Consider the following 19,924-nt stretch of genomic DNA (forward strand, 5'->3'; position numbering starts at 1 on the left):
AAGGGGATGGGCATAAAAAAGAAATGATAGCAGAAAGCAACACCAACGAGAAAATGAAAAAACTGCGATTATGGCTGCATAACGAGAACTCAATCGAGTGTGTGTACCGATCATCGCAGTTTAGTGACTCTTTTTTGTCATTCTCGATCCAAATGCTCACTGAGCTGCCATACAACAAGAATGCAGTGGGGTTTGTGTACGATGACAGGTCCTTGATCCTGAAATTAGTATTCAGGCTGAAGTACACCAGTTATCCAGAGATCGAGAAGCTGGTGGATGTGCTTTGTGTGTCGTTAAGAGAGGACAATCTTTCTAACAGAGGGCTGATAATCAAGTGTTTCTCCATTCTTGTGAGAAAGTTTAGTCTGGAGCCACACATTCTTAAGAAAGTGTTCACAAGTGTCGATCTTTTCATCACAGAGATCTTTGAGAATATTGAAAAGACTAGACATGTGAGAGACCATCTTTTAATGCTCAGCGAGGTTTTCACGTTCCTTATTTTCGCATTCAAGAATCACGTTGAGTATGGAAAGCCTCTTATACCCAAGTTCACCGACTTCATAAAGAACTACATCGAGAATAAGGAGCCAATGCGGCTGTTGATTTCATCCGAGGATATTTTGCTCGAATTTCTCGCTGTTACGTGCAAGTTATTGCGGTTATTAAACGACAGCGCCATGCTTAGGCAGAGCCCTCTTATTCCTGAGATCTGCGTGTTCCTGCTGAGTTATACACCGAATGACACTCCAGAGCTGCGCAAGGAAATTTTCTACCAAATACATCTCGTGGCGCTCAACCAGAAAGATCTTTTTAAGCCATATACAGAAGTGATCATGAATACCAATGGTTTCTTTACATGCAGACCGGTGCTTGCCCAGGGAGTGAATCTTGCTGCTGATCTATCCATGAACTTCTGGGAGAAGGTGAGTGTCGAACGCGTGTATTTCCTCCTTGAAAGCGTTGTGGATGTCTTTGAACAGGAAATGCCTGATATGGATCTGTTTGCTGAGCACATAGACGGAAAGGATGTGGAATTTAGCTGCGACAAGATCAACAGTCTGCGACTGACAGTTGATGCGCTGGAGAAGACGGTCGAATGCTTCAATTTGAAAAAGATGCCATTTTCCGAACAGTGTGCGTTCTACAGGAAGACATATCCTCTTATATATGGAATATTCGCATGTTCTGACAACACTTTTATCATAAAAAAGGTTGTAAAAATCTTTGAAAATGTCACGAAGTACATGGCGAGCGGATCTGGCAACGTGTTACTTAGCATATCGTTCCTGTGTGAGTACGAGATTAATGTTTTGAAAAAGATTTTCTATCTTTGCATCAAAAATGTTACGAAGATGGCTGATCTGAAAGATGTGGCATTGATTTTTGTCTTTTTTGATGAAAGAACGTTCAAGGAAATTGTGACAGCCAACCTGCGGAACGTCATGGTGGCTGACCCGAAGGCGATCGAAATATTGCAATTTTATTTAAACTTTACGCCGGTTTCTGAGTCCTTGGCTAAGACTTTATTCGACTTCTACATTGATGTGATCAAAGAGACCAAAGACTACGTGCTCAAAGAGGTCGAAAATGATGAAGCCAAAAAGAAAAACGGATTCCTGAAAAAGATATTTTATACGCTATTCAAGGTTGTTATTTCGCTACCGGAAAACAAGATCAATACCGCCGTTGTGTACATCAGGAAAACACTGCCAGTGCTTCTCAATACTTCAAAGAAACCGCAATTCTTTGAGATATTGCGCGACTTTTTTTACATCCTGAGCAGCAATTACAACAAAAGCGGAGAAATATTCAATGTGATCTACGAAGTATTTCCAGTGATCTTCAAAACACTCAATTTCCTTATCGACTTATATCCAATGGTTGAAACGTACGTTGAAACATTGCTTTCCATTCCCACGAGTCTCAATGTCCTCCTTCCACACATACGACAGTTGGTGCATGCCTTGAATATCGGTATGAGAGGTTCAAACAGGCTCAAAATTTTTTCGCTTAGATTTATCGACAATTGTCTGGAAAATCTTCGTTCTGAGTTCATTGATGAGCAGGTCCATGACGAGATGTACGAGGTCATTGACAATCTGTTTTATTTGTTGCAGTTCGAAGAGACCCGCCTTCTTTCTGCGCGTGTTCTTACCAAACTGAAGGATAGGCATCGTGTGTATCTTGATCAGCAGAATTACCTGACGGAGAACATACTTCCAAGTAGTAAAACGCTCCTAAAGGTGGTTTTGTCTGGACAGGATGAGTTTATACCAGCTGATGAAGTATTATTGACTGCCATCAAGTTTATACGTTGTGGTTCCCTAATGCCAAGCTTTGGCGAATTCAAAGTTTCTTTTGTCCAATTTCGGAACGTGAAAAAAATCGAAAGTGCGCCAGGTGATGTTTTGTATGCCTGCTTCAAGATAATAAGGGCCTTTCTCAGCAGTATAAAGAGGCCAAGCCAAGTAGCGTATGATGCGATCGTTGGTCTACTGGAGCTGCGAGATGTTGATTTTCTGGAGGAAAATGAGAATTTCTTGTTCTGGTTCTATGAAAATGTGGTGAATAAAAACACGAAAGACAGCGGCATGGCGAACAGTATGAGAACGGATAAAGGTATCAAGAAGCATAAGGAAGGTATTGTGCACGAAAAAAGGGACACTTGCGGTGTGAAAAGCACTCCACAGAGTGGCGAAGAATACGGGGTGTCGAACCAAGGTGAAGAAAGCTCGAGATATGAGTGCAGTGTTACCGAGATGAAAGAAGATGTTGCACTGAGGGACTTTTTCATCAACGCCTTAGTCGAGACGACTCATATGCCGCTGAGCATAAAAATACAGAAGGACTATCCTTTCAATCTCTTTTTGAAGAAATATATGCAGCTATGCTATTATTGCAACGAGAAGAAACGAAAGGCAGGATTTGTTGGTCTGATGCATCTGTTGAGACACAAAGATCTGAATGGGATAGAAAAGTACCAGTCAAAAATCATCAAGGCACTGTTCACGTGCGTTGAAAAAAGCAAGTTTGCAGTGAAGGACGAAGTGCAGAACTCGGTACTTCTTGTTTTGAGAAAATCACTGCAGGATGTTCACCGAGAAACGGAGATCACTCTTATACATGGACTTGCCAATGTAAACGGAAGTATAAGAGAAATATCACAAGCTGCGCTAGAGTACCTTTGTGAGCTGAGAGGCATGACAGTTGCAGATCTCTTGAGCAGCTATAAAGAGCTTATCCTGAAAAACACACTCGGTCTGCAGTACAAGGCGAATATCAACGGAATACTGGAAAATCTGAGCTACGTCTTTCTCTTCAGACCGCCCATTATCGATTTGGATGAGAATTTCTATGCCTTTATGAACTTTGTCACGCGTATTATGAACCGGCCAGAGGTTTATCACAGTGCACTGAAATTTTTGAGTGCTGTTTGCACCGTTGTAAACCGTAAAGAGCACCTTCACCACATCATATCGGTGTTCATCAATGCCATTGACCAGGAGACATGCCAAAAAGCGCTGAGACAACTTCTCTCGTACATGCCAGAGGCGGAGGAAATCTACGATAATATCTGCCACCACAGTCTGAGCGAGTTAACGAACACGATCGATGAGAACAAAATACACAAACTTAGACTTCTAGTTGAGACGCATCCTCATTACCTGATAACTCTGCTTAACAAGCAGGGGGAGGTTAACCAGCTGCTCAAGCTTGAGACAATTGATTCCCTCCACATTCTTTCGCATTTTTCGTTGCCAGAAGATGTTCTTATACGCTTGGTTAAGGTTCTTCTCGCCACGCCGCCAGACAAAAAGATCCTCAAAAATCTTCTGCAGAACAATCCTTCGATCTACCACATCTTCTTCACTAATGTTGACATAGCATTTGATCACTGTAGAATGCTCTTCAAGTTTCCAGCGGTGGAAACGCTTCTTTCTAAAAGTGTTGAACTGCCGCACACTCCAAAATCGCTCGTTTTTATGAATCCGACAAAGGAGGACCTGATCAAGTACAGTTTACGAATTAGCGATTTGTTTGTGAAAAACAGGCTGCGGAAGGAGCTGCAGTACGTGATTGACAAGAATGTTGTTCTGCGGAACGGATTTGATGATTGGAACGAAGAAACACTTCTTGAGTATTTTCTGAGAAGTGTTGATGAAATGGACTACAACAATCCGTTTGAGGTGTTTTACTACGCGTTTGGTGGTGAACTTGCGCAGAGCGGCGGGACGGATGCTGAGACAGAAAATGGGGAGGGAGTGCAGAATAACTCTGGCAGCCCGGGCCGAACACCGTTCAAAAAGTGCAACGTAAATTCTCTGATTCTAGACGACTATCTCAATGAAAAAAAATTTATTGCGAACTACAAAGTTTTGGAGAGCAACATCGAAATATTCAGGAACAGCAACGACCGTTTTCTCAAAAACCAGTTTGTTTTCCACAGCTACCTTGCCGAGTACGAAAATAAGGACATCATCAATTATTGCCGACAAAACGAGAGAGATTTTGCGTGCATCTGCTATCTCAGCCTGTACGACAGCAAAAAGGAATATTTCAATATTTTATCGGGCACACCTACCGAATACAAGAGGTATGTCTTCAAGGCATTTGACAGTCTCACGCGCAAATACGATCTCAAAAAGGAAATCTACAATCTTTTGAGTACGGAAATATTCTACAAAACACATTTATTCATAATTTATCCGCTTGTCATAAGAAACGAAATTCTGAATGATGAGATTGTCTTTGAGCTTTGCGATGCTGTGTGTCGGCTGTTCAGCACGTATGTTAAGGTTCACCAGAAGGTTGCGATAGGCCTGCTTTTGGTGGTCAACAATTACATAATGATGAAAAAGGAGAAAAGGGACGGTAGAGAGAGCATAATGAGAGACAATGAGAGGGTGAAAGCAAGTATGGGCAATGGTAGCGAAAAATACAGTAACATACTGAACACGGAGAAGGAGAGTACCTACAATGTGATTCTTGATGCACAGATCAGCACGCTCTCGTCCTTGTATTCATTGTATTTCAGCAATTGTGCACACACCACAGATCCTTCGTTCCTCAAGTTTCAGGATTACTTCGTCGTTCCATTGAGAATGTCGTGTCTGTCGATCAACCCTGAAACGATAAACGTGTCCAATTTTATCACGCTGCTCATCAAAGAGTTAAAGAAGCAGAATTTAGAGTTGGAGATAAAGGAGAAATTGCTGAGTGCAGTAAATAACATTTCCAATTTAATGTTCTGTGATAAATTTGCAGACGAGCTCAAAGAATTTATCCCTTTTCTGGATGTCGAGTGGCTGCTGGAAGTGTTAGGAAAGTTGATTGATGAATTTGCTAATCATTCGGTGATATTTGTGCTACTCGAGCACTTGTTGATCAGGCGGAGCGAAGACATGGATCAAATAGATGATGTGAGCAGCGCCGGTGGACATCAAGCGAGCAAACCTGCTGGCAGCGCGAGTGACAAAACTTCGCTTATTTTTGAGAATTTTGTGACAATGGCGGTCAACTACTGCAAGGCTGTGTGTAAACTGCCGAATTTCAATTCGCTCGCAGTTATCAAACTCCTTAACAGCCATGGCGTTCTTCCGCCCGAAATATTTGTGAAAAATGAGAAGGTTGGCGAGGATTTGGACCTGCTTTTGCTCAGCTACGAAAAAAGAGGAGTAATCGACAGCAGCATTTTTAAAGGGTTTAAGGCACGCAAAGAGCTAAGAGAACAGTTCTTTGGGTTGGTGTTAAAGAGTGGTGTTAATCTAAATCTCAGCAGCGACGCATTCGCTCATCTCAGAGTTGCCATGATGAAAAATAATTGCGATTTGCTTCTTGGTGATAAAAATCTGACGGGAGATATTTTAGACCTGATGTTCTACGATGACCAGCTGCTGTTTCATATGAGAAAAAGCTTATTGAAGGTGATGGATGAGGACATTGAGGATGTTCAAATGAACTACTTGCAGTACAAAAACTACGAGATAGAGAACGAGTGTGAGGAGAAAGAGAACGCGAACAACAAGTCGGCCGATGCGGGTGCCGTTGCTACGAGTGGTAATACCGAGAAGGTAAACGTGAACAGCTACGAGAAAACGAGCACAATGGGCAGCGGCACAAAAAACAGCTTTATGAGATTCTTGGCGCCAACGAACAACGATAGTGACTATTACTACGCTGAGATGCGACTAAACGCAAAGTATACGGAGACGGAAGAGGCATTAAAATTGATGCAGTTTGATGATTTTATAACGGCTCAGAAAATGCTGGAGAGGATAAACAAAGAGTTACCTTTTGATGAAGACGAGGCACAAGTCTGGGAAAGAGAGTGGATCGAGTGCGCTAAAGAACTTGAACAGTGGGACTTAGTGCAGGAGATAGGTGTTATGAACAATGACATTGATTTAGTGACCGAGGCTCTGTGGAAAGAGAGCAATTTGAGTGTGGAAGAGGAAAGAAGTGCGCTGGTAAGGCTCGTCCGTGAGAGCGACAAGAATCTGAGTTTGCTGATAAATGCGTTTTTAAACAACGATGATGCCACTTACAGCAGATTGTTGGACCGCAATATCCACAAACTCATGATATACCGTGACAGACACTTTCTGAACAACCTGCAGGTGACCATGGAAATACGGGATGATGGCATTAAAAAGGATAGGGTGCCCATGTACTTTGAGGGATGTAGGGAGTGGTCGTATTTGATGACGCTGCGTAATCATTCGAATGTCCTGAGCGGTTCTTTGAAGTCGCTGCACGAGCTAGCAAAAAATTACAATATGATGGGCAGGGTTTGCTACGAAAACGGACACTACGATGTGGCACAGCACACCATAACCAAGATATTCTCTCTGAGCAACATCGAGGTGGTCGATGCATACGAAAAGATTGAAACGGATCTGAAGATTTACAAGGAGCGCAACCCGCAGATAGGTATGGAATTTGTGAACATTGCCAACCTGAACTACTTCACTGCGGCGCAGAAGGCTCGGCTCTTCAACCTTAAAGCCCAGCTCATAAGCGACCAGAAAGAGGCGAATAAGTTGTATTTACAGAGTGTGCAGTTGGCAGATCTTTCAGAGAATTGGTACAGTTGGGCAGTCTTCCTCAAGGAGACTCTCGATTTGACAAAAAAAGAAAACGTACGGCAACTGTTTGCTGCGTTCTTGCAGTCCAACAGTAAGCACGGAATCATCGTGCTCCTCAACTACATGAGGAACTACAACTTTGACATTCTTAAACAGCAGATCGATAACATTGATATGAGAGAGTTCCTGTTCTATGTCAGCAACTTGGCTGAGATGTTGAAAACCGAGGACTTTTACTGTGCCGAGGCCTTGATTGAGAGAATGTTGATCGTTGGTGCACAAACAGTTTATTTGGAACTGATGCGCGTTAATATGAGTATTACGGGTGGGAATGAGAAGGATGCCGAGGGCGGAAAGGACAGCGGTGCAAGTGGAGGGTTCAATACCGCTATGCCCTATAATACACTTCCTGCTAACAAGCCGTACGCTAGTCCCGGCTCTGGTCTGTCTCTGAGGGAAATTGAAAAGATAATGCAGATAGCAAAGAACAAGCACTCATATACGGTATATTCGCTGGAACAGCTGCTCTCAATTCTAAAGCTTGCGCTGGAGCCGAAGAAGGAGATCAAATTTTACAGAATTTTGAACACCGCGTTCAATATGTCCCTGAACATTCTTTTCGGATGTAACGGAGACGTAGTTTATCTCAAATCACAGATCCGCAGGATTGCGATTGCTCTGGAAAACGACGAGTTTGTGAAGGATTTTTATGATCGAGAGCTGTGCATGAAGGAAATCGCGCTTCTCCTGTTCAATTGGAAAAACAAATTCAAGAGATACTACGACGAAGAGAAGAACATAAAAATTGAGTACATTTACAAGTTGAACAACAACTTTTCTCAGCTCGAGGTGCTGGGCTTGAACGATTCTCTGAAGGACGTTTTTCTGGATAAGCCACACATCGTAGGATTTGAGCCGTCCATAAAGAACAACATCATAATACACGGTGATGACGGAAAGAACTACAATTACATTTTCATCTACAATTTGCCTGATGTGTACAAGAAGGAGGAGTACCTACTGCAGACAGCTAATATTCTCGACTATTTCATGAAAGACAGCATACATCTCAAGAGAAGAGGCATCAAACTGCACAGCAGACAGGGAATAGCGTTGCACAAGAACACGAGGCTGGAGCGTGTCAAAGACAGTTACATCGGGTTTGACAGGATAATGGAAACCTATAAGGACAAGGATGAGGTAATCCTGGAGTACTTGGAAATTGTGGGAAAGTATGAGAAAGAAAAAGAGGGAGAGCGAGGTGGAGCAAATGAAAACGGAATGTGCAACGCAACTATGCGCGACAAAGACGAGAACTTCATCTGTTCCGGCGAATTTATTGAATCAGGTGCAAACTCAGCAAATATGTTTGATTTGATGCCTCCTTACAAGGAGAGCGATCAAAGCTTTGAAATGAAAGTCAAGGAAACGGTGATACGAGCCCCTAATAAGGTCAAATTAGATGCCTTCCTCACCATGCACAAAAAGATGGGAAACAAAATACTGAAAAGGTATTTGCAAGGCGTATTTAGGCGCGACAGAGAATATTTTCTGTTCAGAGGCGCATTTCTGAACAACTTCTCGATCGACTCGTTTTTCCTTTATTTCTTTTTTGTGGATCCTAAACAGCCTGACCAGTGTTCATTGGGTCTTAGAAGAGCCTCGCTATACCAGTCAAACTGTTTCTGTAAAACAAATCAAGAAGACTCGATGTTGATGAGGCTTACGCCAAATTTCCAAGAATATTTCAACAGGATTAATATAGAGGGTCGTTTCCTATCTGTAGGACATTTCTTTTCGAAGTGGTTGCTTGAGTCGAAGTACTCGGATGACATCGTGGTCTTGCTTACAGATTGTGATGTTAAGGATGTGAGAGAGCGAATGAAAACGGTTGGAACTATAAATAGGGTGTTGAGTGATTGTTGCGATCCTGAAAAGTTGTGCAAGGTTAGTCCTTTGTGGCATCCCTGGTTTTAGTGCCAAGGATGAGTGTAGATTGATTGGTGCGGTATTATGTTATTAAAAAATGATTGGTTGATGTTTTTCCGGTTGTAACCGTTAAGATACGCAATGTTTGTCGTATCTCTCTTTTTGACTGTTGAACGAAAGGGAGACTTCGTTTTGTTGTTCTAATTCAGGGTATTTTGTGAATATAGTAGGAGTTACCTGCCTGACATGATTATTAAAAATGACTGATGTTGTGAGCAATGAATACAATTAGACCAGGCGATCAAATCAAATTGTTATAGCGATTTGCGAAATAAATTGTAGAAGAAATTCTATTTTGTTGGTATTGTATTATGATGACTGCTCATTAGCAATTTGTTAGCTCTTTTTGTGGTGATTTTACGCTTCGTCCTACGACGCTGGTAACTAGAAATTATTAGAACAGGTCTTTTCGTTTTCTGCAGAGAATCGTGCGAGTGGTACGTGAATTAATATTCCAAGTGACCGTGATTGCATGGCACAAACGCTTGATTTGCTTTCGTAGAGATAATTGATTCGAACAAAACTTTCTTCTAAAAGTAGTTTGTTCGTTCCTACAGGGAATACCATCCAAATGGGCACACCTCTATGTTTGTGATTCGTTTGAAACATTGAGAGTGGTTCCTGTCACACTGGGCAGGTGAAACACTAAATGCCAAAGCAAATTACAACTGTCAGCACAGGGTAGAGTAAGCTGAATGCAATATGAGGAGGCTTGCAATGAACACTTTGTCGTGAATTATTGTATTTAGGCGATCAAAAAAGGATTTTCACTGAAAAGTATCACGAATATACACCATTTTTACTATAACCAAAGATCAAGTAGTATATAGAATGGCTGCGTATCAGAGTGTTTTGGAAGGTAATACTTTACGCAATCACGCCACTACAATTACCATGTACGCTTAAAACAGAAGATAAACAGTAATTTTACCATATCGTATGAATTTACTCAAAATTGAGCGTACAAAATTGCAAATAATGCAGTTGAGTGTGATCACCGGTAAAAACCTTTATCGTGTTGTGGCTGTGAAATGGTATTAAACCAATTCTTAAGAAAGGAATACTTTACAAATTAAACATCCAAATTGTTGATATGATGACAAGCCCGGACATATAATTGATGATTGTCATTACAACCACGCCAACTATGTTTGTACTCTATCCTTAGACAGTATCACGATAGGAGTAGAAGTGAATTACAACAAAAATTATGTTTGGGCTTGTTGTTCACAGAATGAGTAACTGGCATTGTATTTGGCATGCTCTCAAGTGTAGCTAAAAAATAGAAGCGTATGCTGGGATAACCGAATAAATTGTTGTTTAATTTAGTTCAGCTTCTTGCTGGGAGTGGTTACCGAATGGTCATCTTCATCAGCATCACTACTCGTATCCAACTGTCTTTTTAACGGATTCTCGTTTTTTTCGTCACAAGGAGTGTTCTGAGTGTAAATTCTGGCCCAGTTTAAAATATCTTGTTGAACAAGCAATACGACATGACATAAGTTGCCAATATTTAACAAAATGTCTTCTTCCAAGTCCAAGGAACATGTATTGGGTGTCGTTTCCCCTTTTATTTTTCCAAGAAATTTTTTATGTTTAACAAAAAATGTAGTGTGTGCATCCTCTAATTCTTCAAGAAGTTCGTGCTGAGTATCAAATATATCAAATTCACAATTTAAATTGTGCAAAGCGGTAATAAGTATGTTCAATATACCGGTCATATTTTTGATCATTTCTATGGTCAATATCGGTTCTAGAGCTGGCGATATCCGTAATAATTTCTCTGACATACTCGTTAGCGTCTTGATGTTTGATTTTAAATCTTTACATAGATTTTTAATTTTGGTCCTTTTATCATAAGAATAGTTTGATGATTGTTGTTTCAGTTCGTTCGCCAAACTTTTCCAGATAGAATTTGTTGCATCGGAATAGTTGTCCACCAAATCGCAGAGATCCAAAAAGTATTTGACCATACAATGGTATCTTGATGTTTCACTCGTCTCCTTAAAGCTATTATCCGGTATTTCATCAGATTTTATTCCTGTTTTCTTTTCAAAAATTTTTTGGGAAGCACTTATTGCCAGGACTAGTGACAAAAAATTACAAAAATGCATATGGTCAGCGATATGGCCTTATTTATATCAGCGCTCCACGGCGTTAAAGTACTATTCCACTTATGTCACACTTGTAACAAATTAGGCAAAACATCAATCCTTTTAGATCCAGTATGAGAAATATTATTCCAAAATGAGGTATTCCCTTGTTTATTAGCCTTTAAATGATGTCAACTATGAGCGTTACGTTATAAAAACATACCTTGGACCGTAAAAATCAAGTAGTTTTTCACAATGACCATATGCTAGAATGTACAAAAATTTTTAACATTTTTATCGTATTGATGAAAATGGAAGTAACAAATATGGCATATTTTTTTATAACAGCTTTTTTTAGTACAATATTGCCACACTTATCTGTTAGATATTCTTGTTGAGAATCATCTCTGCCATAATTATTTTTGTTCTCTGCTCTAGTGCATATTTATTTCTGCATTCATATCGATCCTATATTTGGAACATTGGGCAGTTCGCGAACCTCCAGAGAGAGCGCCAGCTGCTTTTAATTCTTACAAAAGACCAAATCTCGATGTATGGTGCTCATATGAGGAGAGTATACGTAAATTACACGAACTAACTATGCGTCCTGATTATTATAGCGGATAGTGATTAATTCAAGATAGCAATTGAATAACGAACAGTGATTGTTAGTAACAGTAAGCATACACTGACCTCGGTATATCAAAGGATAAGCAAGCTATAGTAGGTAATACCTGTAATAAATTGTACATAGTAGACTTACGATTGAATGTATAGTATTTGGTGGTGAAACGTGTACTTTAATGGTTTTTCTCGCTCATTCAGGTCTCACTTGGCATTCCATCCTGGACCAAATAAAAACGTGTTATATGTTTTAATAAACCAAAACATTCAAAATAGCATTAAATGCTTAACAAAGTTCGTACTATCCGTAATATTAATGATGATATTTCATAAAAAACAACAATAGATTCTGAGCTCAGCCCTCTAGCCTACGCTGCCATTTAACATTATATACAATGAGTTCGTAATTTTTGATCTTTAAATATCTGTTTCGGCCCTATACAATACAGAAAGATCATACCTTTCCACTAAAATCGTCCATTTTATCCATCATTTAACAGTTTTTTATTCGCCTTCTCAAATGGCAGGCAGTAACATATTCATTACCACATGTACAACATTCATATGGGCCAAGGAGAGAGCATATGTGTTTAATATTGCCTTTCATCTTATGTGTAATGTCCTATGTTCACCTTTTCAACGAGAGTCTGATCAAACTTTCTACATTTCAACATAGCACGTAATCTCTGCGTGGAATATCGATCTACGAGACCATTTGATTATGATGCTATTTCTGGTATGTTGACACTCTCTTGTATTCCTCAACAAGAAATAGAGAAACTCTTTTTTATGGCATCTCACGATCTTTCATACCAACGACCACCTTATAAAAATCTTGGAAGTGTATTTAATGTTGAGTGCGATGCATTTTTCTAAGAAAACATGCTAATTAAATGTTGCTTCAACGAACCTTTCTATATAAATCTACTCAAACGCTCGTCTTTGCGCTACGTTCCAATCCGCACATTTGTTCGATATGATCACGTCTTGTGGTTCCGTTTGGTAAACTAGTTGAGGATTGCTTTGCTTTTGGATCGATCATCAGACGAATTGATGCTACTCTACTCCTACAATTGCCTAAATAGGCCAGAGATTCTGACAAAAAAATTATCAAGATTGTATTAAAGCGTTTTTATCGTAACAATGACATCATCTGGACTGATAGTTGGTCCACCTGTTGGCAGTACGCTCATTAAAATACCAACCGGAACTTTAATTTTATTAATGAAATATGTGGTGTGCATGTTCAACATCTGGTATGTGTTCTACAGGATAGCACTTCTGTTCCTCACCGTGTACATCCCCGTGAAAGGCAAAGAACACGAATAAAATACAACAAATGATTTGATGCTATCAGCAAACCAAATATGACAGTCTCGCAATCATATTATTGCACATCTTCTCACAAAGCTGTACACCGCTATTAATCTAGGTAATAAAAACTTTTTCAGCAAATCAGCCAATAAATGCCTAAAAATGGCAGAGAAATGCATTGTAAAGCATCCTCAGAAGATGATGCCTAAATAACAGATGATATGTACAGAGCATACCACGGTTATCAGAACATTTGATACGTAACACCGTTTGAGCATTCTGTTGATGAAAATTGGTCACAAGAAACAACGACTGCGGTGGTTATTTGCAATGCAATATTCAGCGCATACACGACTTTAGCCGCAATGCTACGTGTTTATAGGGATTTGCCATCCCGGTTTAACGTTACCATTGAGAGCTAAGCACTTTATTACAACGATTTATCGATCATATCGAAACCACGCAACAGAGACATTAAGATCAATTCGCTACCACGAGGAGTGAAACCAGCGCGGTAATGCAATGTAAGAATTTTTTGACTTGCTATGATGGAAACAAAGGTGGAGAAGTAAGCATGGCGATATGCTGCAAAGTCTTTTTGGCCTTTTGCAGTGAAAGTAGAAGCATTTGCATCGTAGGTCTTGTACTAAATTTACCAAGGATACATCCACGCGCCTGACATGTCACAGGTCCAAAAAGCATGGTAAACTATCAACGAACAAACGTTATGGTCCGTAGCTTTTTTAAAGTCTGTTTAATTATCATCACACAATCTTTACTCGTGCACTGAGCGCATATCACGACCTTAACAGCATTTATTCTACAATTATGATCCGTAACAATTTCTTTACTCACACACCCCTCGTTATGATTTCACCATTTTACTTTTCCTTCATAAAAAAACACAAAAACTTCTCTCAGGTAGAAAATCTGCGCCTATTCCACACGGATGACATATTCACACGCATTCTGACCCGTCTCAAAAAGTACAAGCCCTACTCAATTCCCTTTCTCTATCCAGTTAAAAAGAGAGAGGCATACAACTATTACGATATCATCAAAAATCCCATGGACCTACAAACAATGCTCAAACGTGCAGACATATACGATGAACAGTCATTTAGATATGATCTTAATCTCATCTACACCAATTGTATAACTTATAACATTGAAGGACTGATCTGTGATTACGCGCGCGAGCTGAAACAGTACGGAGAAAAGCTGATTGAAGAGGAGTTTGAGGGACAAATGGTTGTGGCAGAAAATAGGAAAATGGTAATATGTACTGGTGGTGAGGAGTGGAAGGATGTGACGGGGAGGGTGGTTGCGAAGGCCAAGGAGGGTGATGTGAGGAGTGCCATGGCGAGATGGCTGGCCGTCAACCTGAGGAAAAGGTTTGTTAGGATCGATAGGAGCGTGCTCGATGTGCTTAATGACGTGGTTATATGGCGGATGTGCACTTTAATGGCTAAGTGGAGGGGGATAAGGACGCGAAAGGATGGTGCTGGTCTGGAGTGCTACCTAAAGGTGAAGGAAATGATGAACGAGATTGAGAGGTCGAGCATCAGTCTCTGATGTGAGGCATCCATAGCAAATCAATGAATTTTTAAGTAAACGGCACAACAATGAAAAAAAGTGATTCGTCATTCTGCTCCTTCTTTGCAAGAGAAACGCCCCACAAAACGAACCATTAATAACACCTCTCTCCTGAATAAACATCCAAAGTTATTGCTAGTTAATACCTCATCAATTCACAAACACACCAAGTTCTCGATGTTTGAATAAAAATGACCATCGTGATTACGCTAAGAACCCTCGCAGTGTGCAATCCGCGATATCATTCGGTAATTCCGTAGGGGTAAAAGAATTAAACTAAACGACCCCTCACGCAAGGTTCAAAATACGAAATGTATTTCTCGATAATAATTGCAGGCTTATTAACACGTCAACACAAACCGTTAACGATCCAAAAACTGAAACAGCAGCCACCCGTAAATTTACACATCAAAACAAGAAAATAACCAATCACTAAAAAGCACCATAAAAAAACAACAAAAACCGTAAAAATGTTTGCCCTTGCAGGAATGGTAAAGAGCCTGAGAAACTTCATTGCAGACTCTGTGACACGGTTATCGTCTTTTATTAACAGCAGCGTGGTTGAGGACAAGACGTGTAATGAGGATGCGGATTGGCATGACTTGGGAGAGAGCGAGGAGAAGGATACTGTGCTGTTCGATGATAGTATCAGTTTTAGCAGAGATATTATAGATGATGGGACAGGACGGGATGGTGCGGGAGACAGGGCAGAGAGGATCGGCGGGTGTCTGGAAAAGGATAAGTCTGCAATTGGATGGATAAGCGATGTCGGGGAAAGTGTGGTGGACAAAAAAATAGGTAACAGTGCTGGAGACAAAGATGCAGACGAAGGAGGGAGCATTGCGAAGCAGAAGATGGGAGAAAGCCATGGAAATGAAACATTGGGCGATGTTCAGATGAGTATAACCGGAAGGACCGAGCTGGGGGTTGCTGAACAACGGAATGGGCGTCAAATGGAAGGAGTTCGTAGAATTGTCGACAGCAGAGAAAGGAGTAACAGTATGGAATGGAATATACGTCGGGCAGAGAACACAAATTACGATGTAGGCAGGGGGAACGGTAGCACGTTAATGCGTGACAAGGGATGGCAGGGTGTTAATACGGCAGGTAGCAGCAGGTTACTGCGAAACCAAAGTATTTCACATTCAATGATGGGTGAAGGAGAAATGATAAAAAGCAGAAATACTGTGATTTACAGGTCCACAGGCACTCACAACTATCCAGTCGTATCGCACCATGCGGATGGCGCAATACAGGATCGGAGAGCGTATGTTGACAGCAGTGCGGTTCAGAACGATGAAATAACGCTCAGTTACCGTGAGTATGAGATGATAGAACGGCGGATATCGTTTCTAGAGGATGAACTGAAAAGAGAAACATCGAGAAATGCACACGCAAATACAAATCATCTTTTGTCTGCGCTCCAAGAGAAGGATACAAAGTTGTCGATGCTTATGGATCAGATCAACAAGCTGACTGCAAATGAGCACAAGTACAAATTGCAGATTGGTACGTTGGAGAAGGACTTGACACGTGCAGATGACCGTGCAAATGCGTTTAAAGTGATGGCCGATGAAAAAGTGCACAGTAAAATGATGGAGAACGAGAGTTTGAGGGATCAGCTAGAATTTGAGAGGAGCAAGAACGCTAGAATGAGGGGTGTGCTGAGGGAGAAGGAGGGTGATGTAAAGAAGTATGCGATGATGAATGTTGAAATGGTAGAGTATTTCAAGTTTATGGTGGATGAGAATGTCATTTGAACGTATTTGGTGGTTGATCAGGACAAGAACTGTGGATGAGAATGTCATTTGAACGTATTTGGTGGTTGATCAGGACAAGAACTGTGGATGAGAATGTCAGGAAGAGTGCGCAGGTTTTATTATCTTGGCAGGACGTATACAAAATGGGGAGCATAAGGGCACGGTACAGCTAAAAAATGAAACGGATGGAAGATAAAGTAAATCGGCGGATGATCATAAATGAGCAATTAGTGCGATGTCTATGATCAGTGCTGAGAGTATCGTCTTGGACAAGAGCATGGAACGGTGCGTGAAAAGATGTGGAGTGTTCGTGAAAGATGGTGATGTAAAAATAAAAATGGTATATCATGTACGATTGCTTTTTATGTCTTGTGTGCTATGGATACGGAAAGTACACCTTTTCAAATGAACATGTCTTGGTATTTCTTATCGTTTACATTTAATTCGTTCACAAGGCATACGAAATCGCTGCTTGTACGTTCTTATGGTCATTATGCCGTGGAACGTGTAATATAATAGAAAAAACTGTCTTTGCATGCAAATGTAGTTTTATGTTCTTCAAAAACATACTGGTGGAAATGAAGGGTGCACTGCTCATCGTTTTTACTTTTTTTGTAATGGCACTAAAAGAATTTTATTGCGGTTCCCTGCATGAGAGAAGAGATCGGACAAAGGGGCGTGGGACAGAAGAAAAAGCAAAAAATGATGGAAAATGGGCGTGTTATTGAGAAGAAAAAGTGTGAAGAGAGTGTGGTCAGTGATATAAACATGAGGAGGAGTGAGCATGTGGTGGAAAACGAAGAGTTGAGGAGGATAAAAGGAAAAGAAAAGGTGAGCAGCGGTAGGGAAAACGAAGAGGTGAAGCGACAAAAAACGAATAAAAACGGTCAACTCACAACTAAAACAACACGGAAAGGGATAAAAAGCGTAAAAGGCGATGCGAACGGCGATGTATCAAACATAGGATCGGCAGCAACCTCAGCAGAAGAAGACGGATCGCTAGACTTGGTGTGTAAGATTTACGAGCAGTTATGGAAAAGGTACCAGTATGGCAACGAGAAGGTGTATGTGAAGGGTTTTACTGCAGAGCAAATAATGTACCAGATGAAGGATCTGATAGACCACGTGGTAAAGGAAGCTGAGAAGAAAATGGATGAGTGTGAAGGAGATGGTGTATATGATGAGCACAGCAGCAATGCATGCAGCAGCAGCGATCCATGCGATAAGAGATGTGCAAATGATAGCGATGCGCACGAATCATCAAGTGAAGAAGATGAGTCTACGGACGAAAACGATGGCACAGCGGTGCACAAAATTGATTCTTATCAAACATCCTTGGATGTTTTGAAGGCGCTGGATGCCGCTACAAAATCAGAGTATGAGTTGGATGAGGAGATAGAAAGTGAGTATGGTGAGGATTTATGAAGCGATTGGGATACGTTGGCAGATGGCGTAGAGACAGAACATGGCCGTACAAAGTAAAATTTTTATTCTGGACGTAGTAGCACAACTGGCTTGAACCGCTATCTCACGACATTAAGAAGTGCTGGTGCAGTCTTGCCATGTTTGTGCACCTAACATAAACAACCGGCCAATTCTGCACGATTTTGTTCATCCGTGCTTGAGCGGATAATTCGCATTTTATTTTGTGGATGGTTTTCTCATCGGGTTAAACAATCCTTTAAACCACTTCTTGTACACGAGAACACTAAAAACAGTAGTGTATGCAGAAATGGCTTGTTCTAAGATTTTGATGCTATGGGCATTGAGCAGGTGTTCATGCTCATTGTTCGATCGTGCTTTCTCGCACTAGCGATACTTTTCACTGTTTGAGAAAGAGTACTGTTTATAGTTCATTGCCTTGTTATCACGATTCGTGATCGATTGCCGTTCGCTAACAACAACTTTACTGTTCAGTTTTTCAGCAGAAAACGATTTATTAAACGGTGGCCCAACAGGTTTATCACACAATTTTGCGATTCCTTCTATGCTGCATTTTTTCATTAAAAACGTTCTTTTGCCTTCTCACGCCTCTATCACAGCATTTTGCAATTCATCCTTTGCCGTGGCCCAGTGCACTTCGATAACAGCCACATTTAATTAGCATGCCGTCTTCTGCAGGACGTTCACGTGTCCCAAGACTTGACCAGGAAACGGGAAGTGAGCGATGCGCTCTGAACGTAGTACAAATTTACCTCGCTCCACCACAGATGAAACGGCGACTGCCCCTAGACTTAGGTGGTACACGCGTCATATCGACGTGATAACACGATCAAACTCCCTAAGCACAGCTCTCCTGTCAAACATAAACCTGCCCGTCCTTATCTTATCGATTCTATCCTTTATCTTGAAATACACGTTCCTCACCTGCTTAAGATCATTTCCGGTCTTCCCCAAGATATCACGCACGCTGACCCACCGTATCTCCGCAATTTCGTTTCTCGTCTGGCACTCGAAACGTGTCTTAACCGGCACATTAAAAACCAGGTAAAGCGTGTACCTTTCTCCGCTCGGCCTTATCACAATTCGGCAAATCTTGTTGCTAATGTCATATCCTATCTCCTCATACACTTCCCGTATCGCACACTGTGCACCCGCCTCGTTCATGAACTTTTTTCCCCTCGGGAACAGAAACTGTGAGCGCTTGCTGCATCCCTTGTTGAGCAATATGTGATCCATCTGTGCGTTGAATATCAGTGCGCCATACACAGGCACATCATATTTGTACTCGCCAAATGCTTTCAGGCTCTGGTCGATGTCTACCGGTGGATAATTGATGTGTGAAAGAATGTCCGCCACGAACGAGCGGAATGTCTTGTTATCGTCTGCCATGAAGTCTATGTAGTACCAGTGCACCTCCTCAAGGATGAAGAATAGACGTTCCACCGATTCGTAATCTTGTTTTGGAAGATTCATGAGGAATCGGACGACCAGTTCGTCGAGTATGTCTTTGTACTGCATTTAGCAGGGATAAAAAAATGGAGGACCAAAAATGGCAGAGAAATGGCGGATTTTGAAGTGAAAACGTGCGCTGAAAAAGGAAACGGTGGATGTAAGTGAGGCGGAAAAGAGCGTGAGGAGGTGTAAACATGTGCTAGACGGGAACAAAAATTATGTGTGAGGGTGCCGTGCTGAATTAATCGTGCTCATGAACACGTAGGAATTTATCTGCGTGGTAATGGACGGTAAATCGGAGGAGTGTATTGCCAAAATTTTTGGCTGTGAAGGCGCCGCCATAAAAAATGGTATTTCTAGCAATAGCAAACAGAGCGATAAATGTGCGGGAGCACGTGGTGAGAATGCTGAACAGGCGTATTATTTCATAACTTCGTTCCCAAAGCAGCTATTTAAACGTTTACCGTAAGAAGCGGTATAAATTGCTGTAAGGAGTGGGTGAATGATGAAATTATCTACTGCTCCAGTTGCATTGCAGTGTTATGTGTAAATCTGTAGAATTTACACT

General features: G+C 41.1%; 6 protein-coding genes across 6 annotated transcripts; 4 read left to right on the forward strand and 2 right to left on the reverse strand.

The window, feature by feature from the left end:
• Positions 1-23: 23 nt before the first annotated feature.
• On the forward strand, positions 24-9,126 carry VCUG_00492 (atypical/PIKK/TRRAP protein kinase; the record flags this gene model as incomplete). Its single annotated transcript, XM_008075322.1, has 1 exon — positions 24-9,126. The coding sequence occupies one exon, from the start codon at positions 24-26 to the stop codon at positions 9,060-9,062; it is 9,039 nt and encodes a 3,012-aa protein (XP_008073513.1). The 3' UTR covers positions 9,063-9,126.
• A 1,243-nt stretch (positions 9,127-10,369) lies between these two features.
• VCUG_00493 (uncharacterized protein) lies at positions 10,370-11,212 on the reverse strand. Its single transcript, XM_008075323.1, has one exon. It carries the CDS (start codon positions 11,186-11,188, stop codon positions 10,400-10,402), a length of 789 nt encoding a protein of 262 aa, XP_008073514.1. The 5' UTR covers positions 11,189-11,212; the 3' UTR covers positions 10,370-10,399.
• Positions 11,213-13,972: 2,760 nt separating this feature from the next.
• On the forward strand, positions 13,973-14,938 carry VCUG_00494 (uncharacterized protein; the record flags this gene model as incomplete). The annotated part of the gene is made up of 1 exon (XM_008075324.1): positions 13,973-14,938. The coding sequence occupies one exon, from the start codon at positions 13,973-13,975 to the stop codon at positions 14,678-14,680; it is 708 nt and encodes a 235-aa protein (XP_008073515.1). The 3' UTR covers positions 14,681-14,938.
• Positions 14,939-15,007: 69 nt separating this feature from the next.
• On the forward strand, positions 15,008-16,816 carry VCUG_00495 (uncharacterized protein). Its single transcript, XM_008075256.1, has one exon. It carries the CDS (start codon positions 15,172-15,174, stop codon positions 16,459-16,461), a length of 1,290 nt encoding a protein of 429 aa, XP_008073447.1. The 5' UTR covers positions 15,008-15,171; the 3' UTR covers positions 16,462-16,816.
• A 230-nt stretch (positions 16,817-17,046) lies between these two features.
• VCUG_00496 (uncharacterized protein) lies at positions 17,047-18,187 on the forward strand. Its single transcript, XM_008075325.1, has one exon. It carries the CDS (start codon positions 17,113-17,115, stop codon positions 17,884-17,886), a length of 774 nt encoding a protein of 257 aa, XP_008073516.1. The 5' UTR covers positions 17,047-17,112; the 3' UTR covers positions 17,887-18,187.
• Positions 17,952-19,478, reverse strand: VCUG_00497 (uncharacterized protein). The gene has a single exon (XM_008075326.1). It carries the CDS (start codon positions 19,420-19,422, stop codon positions 18,712-18,714), a length of 711 nt encoding a protein of 236 aa, XP_008073517.1. The 5' UTR covers positions 19,423-19,478; the 3' UTR covers positions 17,952-18,711.
• Positions 19,479-19,924: the final 446 nt, after the last annotated feature.

Source organism: Vavraia culicis, assembly GCF_000192795.1.
Source record: "Vavraia culicis subsp. floridensis unplaced genomic scaffold supercont1.5, whole genome shotgun sequence".
Taxonomy (NCBI): domain Eukaryota; kingdom Fungi; phylum Microsporidia; family Pleistophoridae; genus Vavraia; species Vavraia culicis.

Coding starts and splice junctions, on each gene's coding strand:
- VCUG_00493 (XM_008075323.1), bottom strand. CDS start 11,188: ATGCATTTTTGTAATTTTTTGTCACTAGTCCTGGCAATAAGTGCTTCC.
- VCUG_00495 (XM_008075256.1), top strand. CDS start 15,172: ATGTTTGCCCTTGCAGGAATGGTAAAGAGCCTGAGAAACTTCATTGCA.
- VCUG_00496 (XM_008075325.1), top strand. CDS start 17,113: ATGAGAGAAGAGATCGGACAAAGGGGCGTGGGACAGAAGAAAAAGCAA.
- VCUG_00497 (XM_008075326.1), bottom strand. CDS start 19,422: ATGCAGTACAAAGACATACTCGACGAACTGGTCGTCCGATTCCTCATG.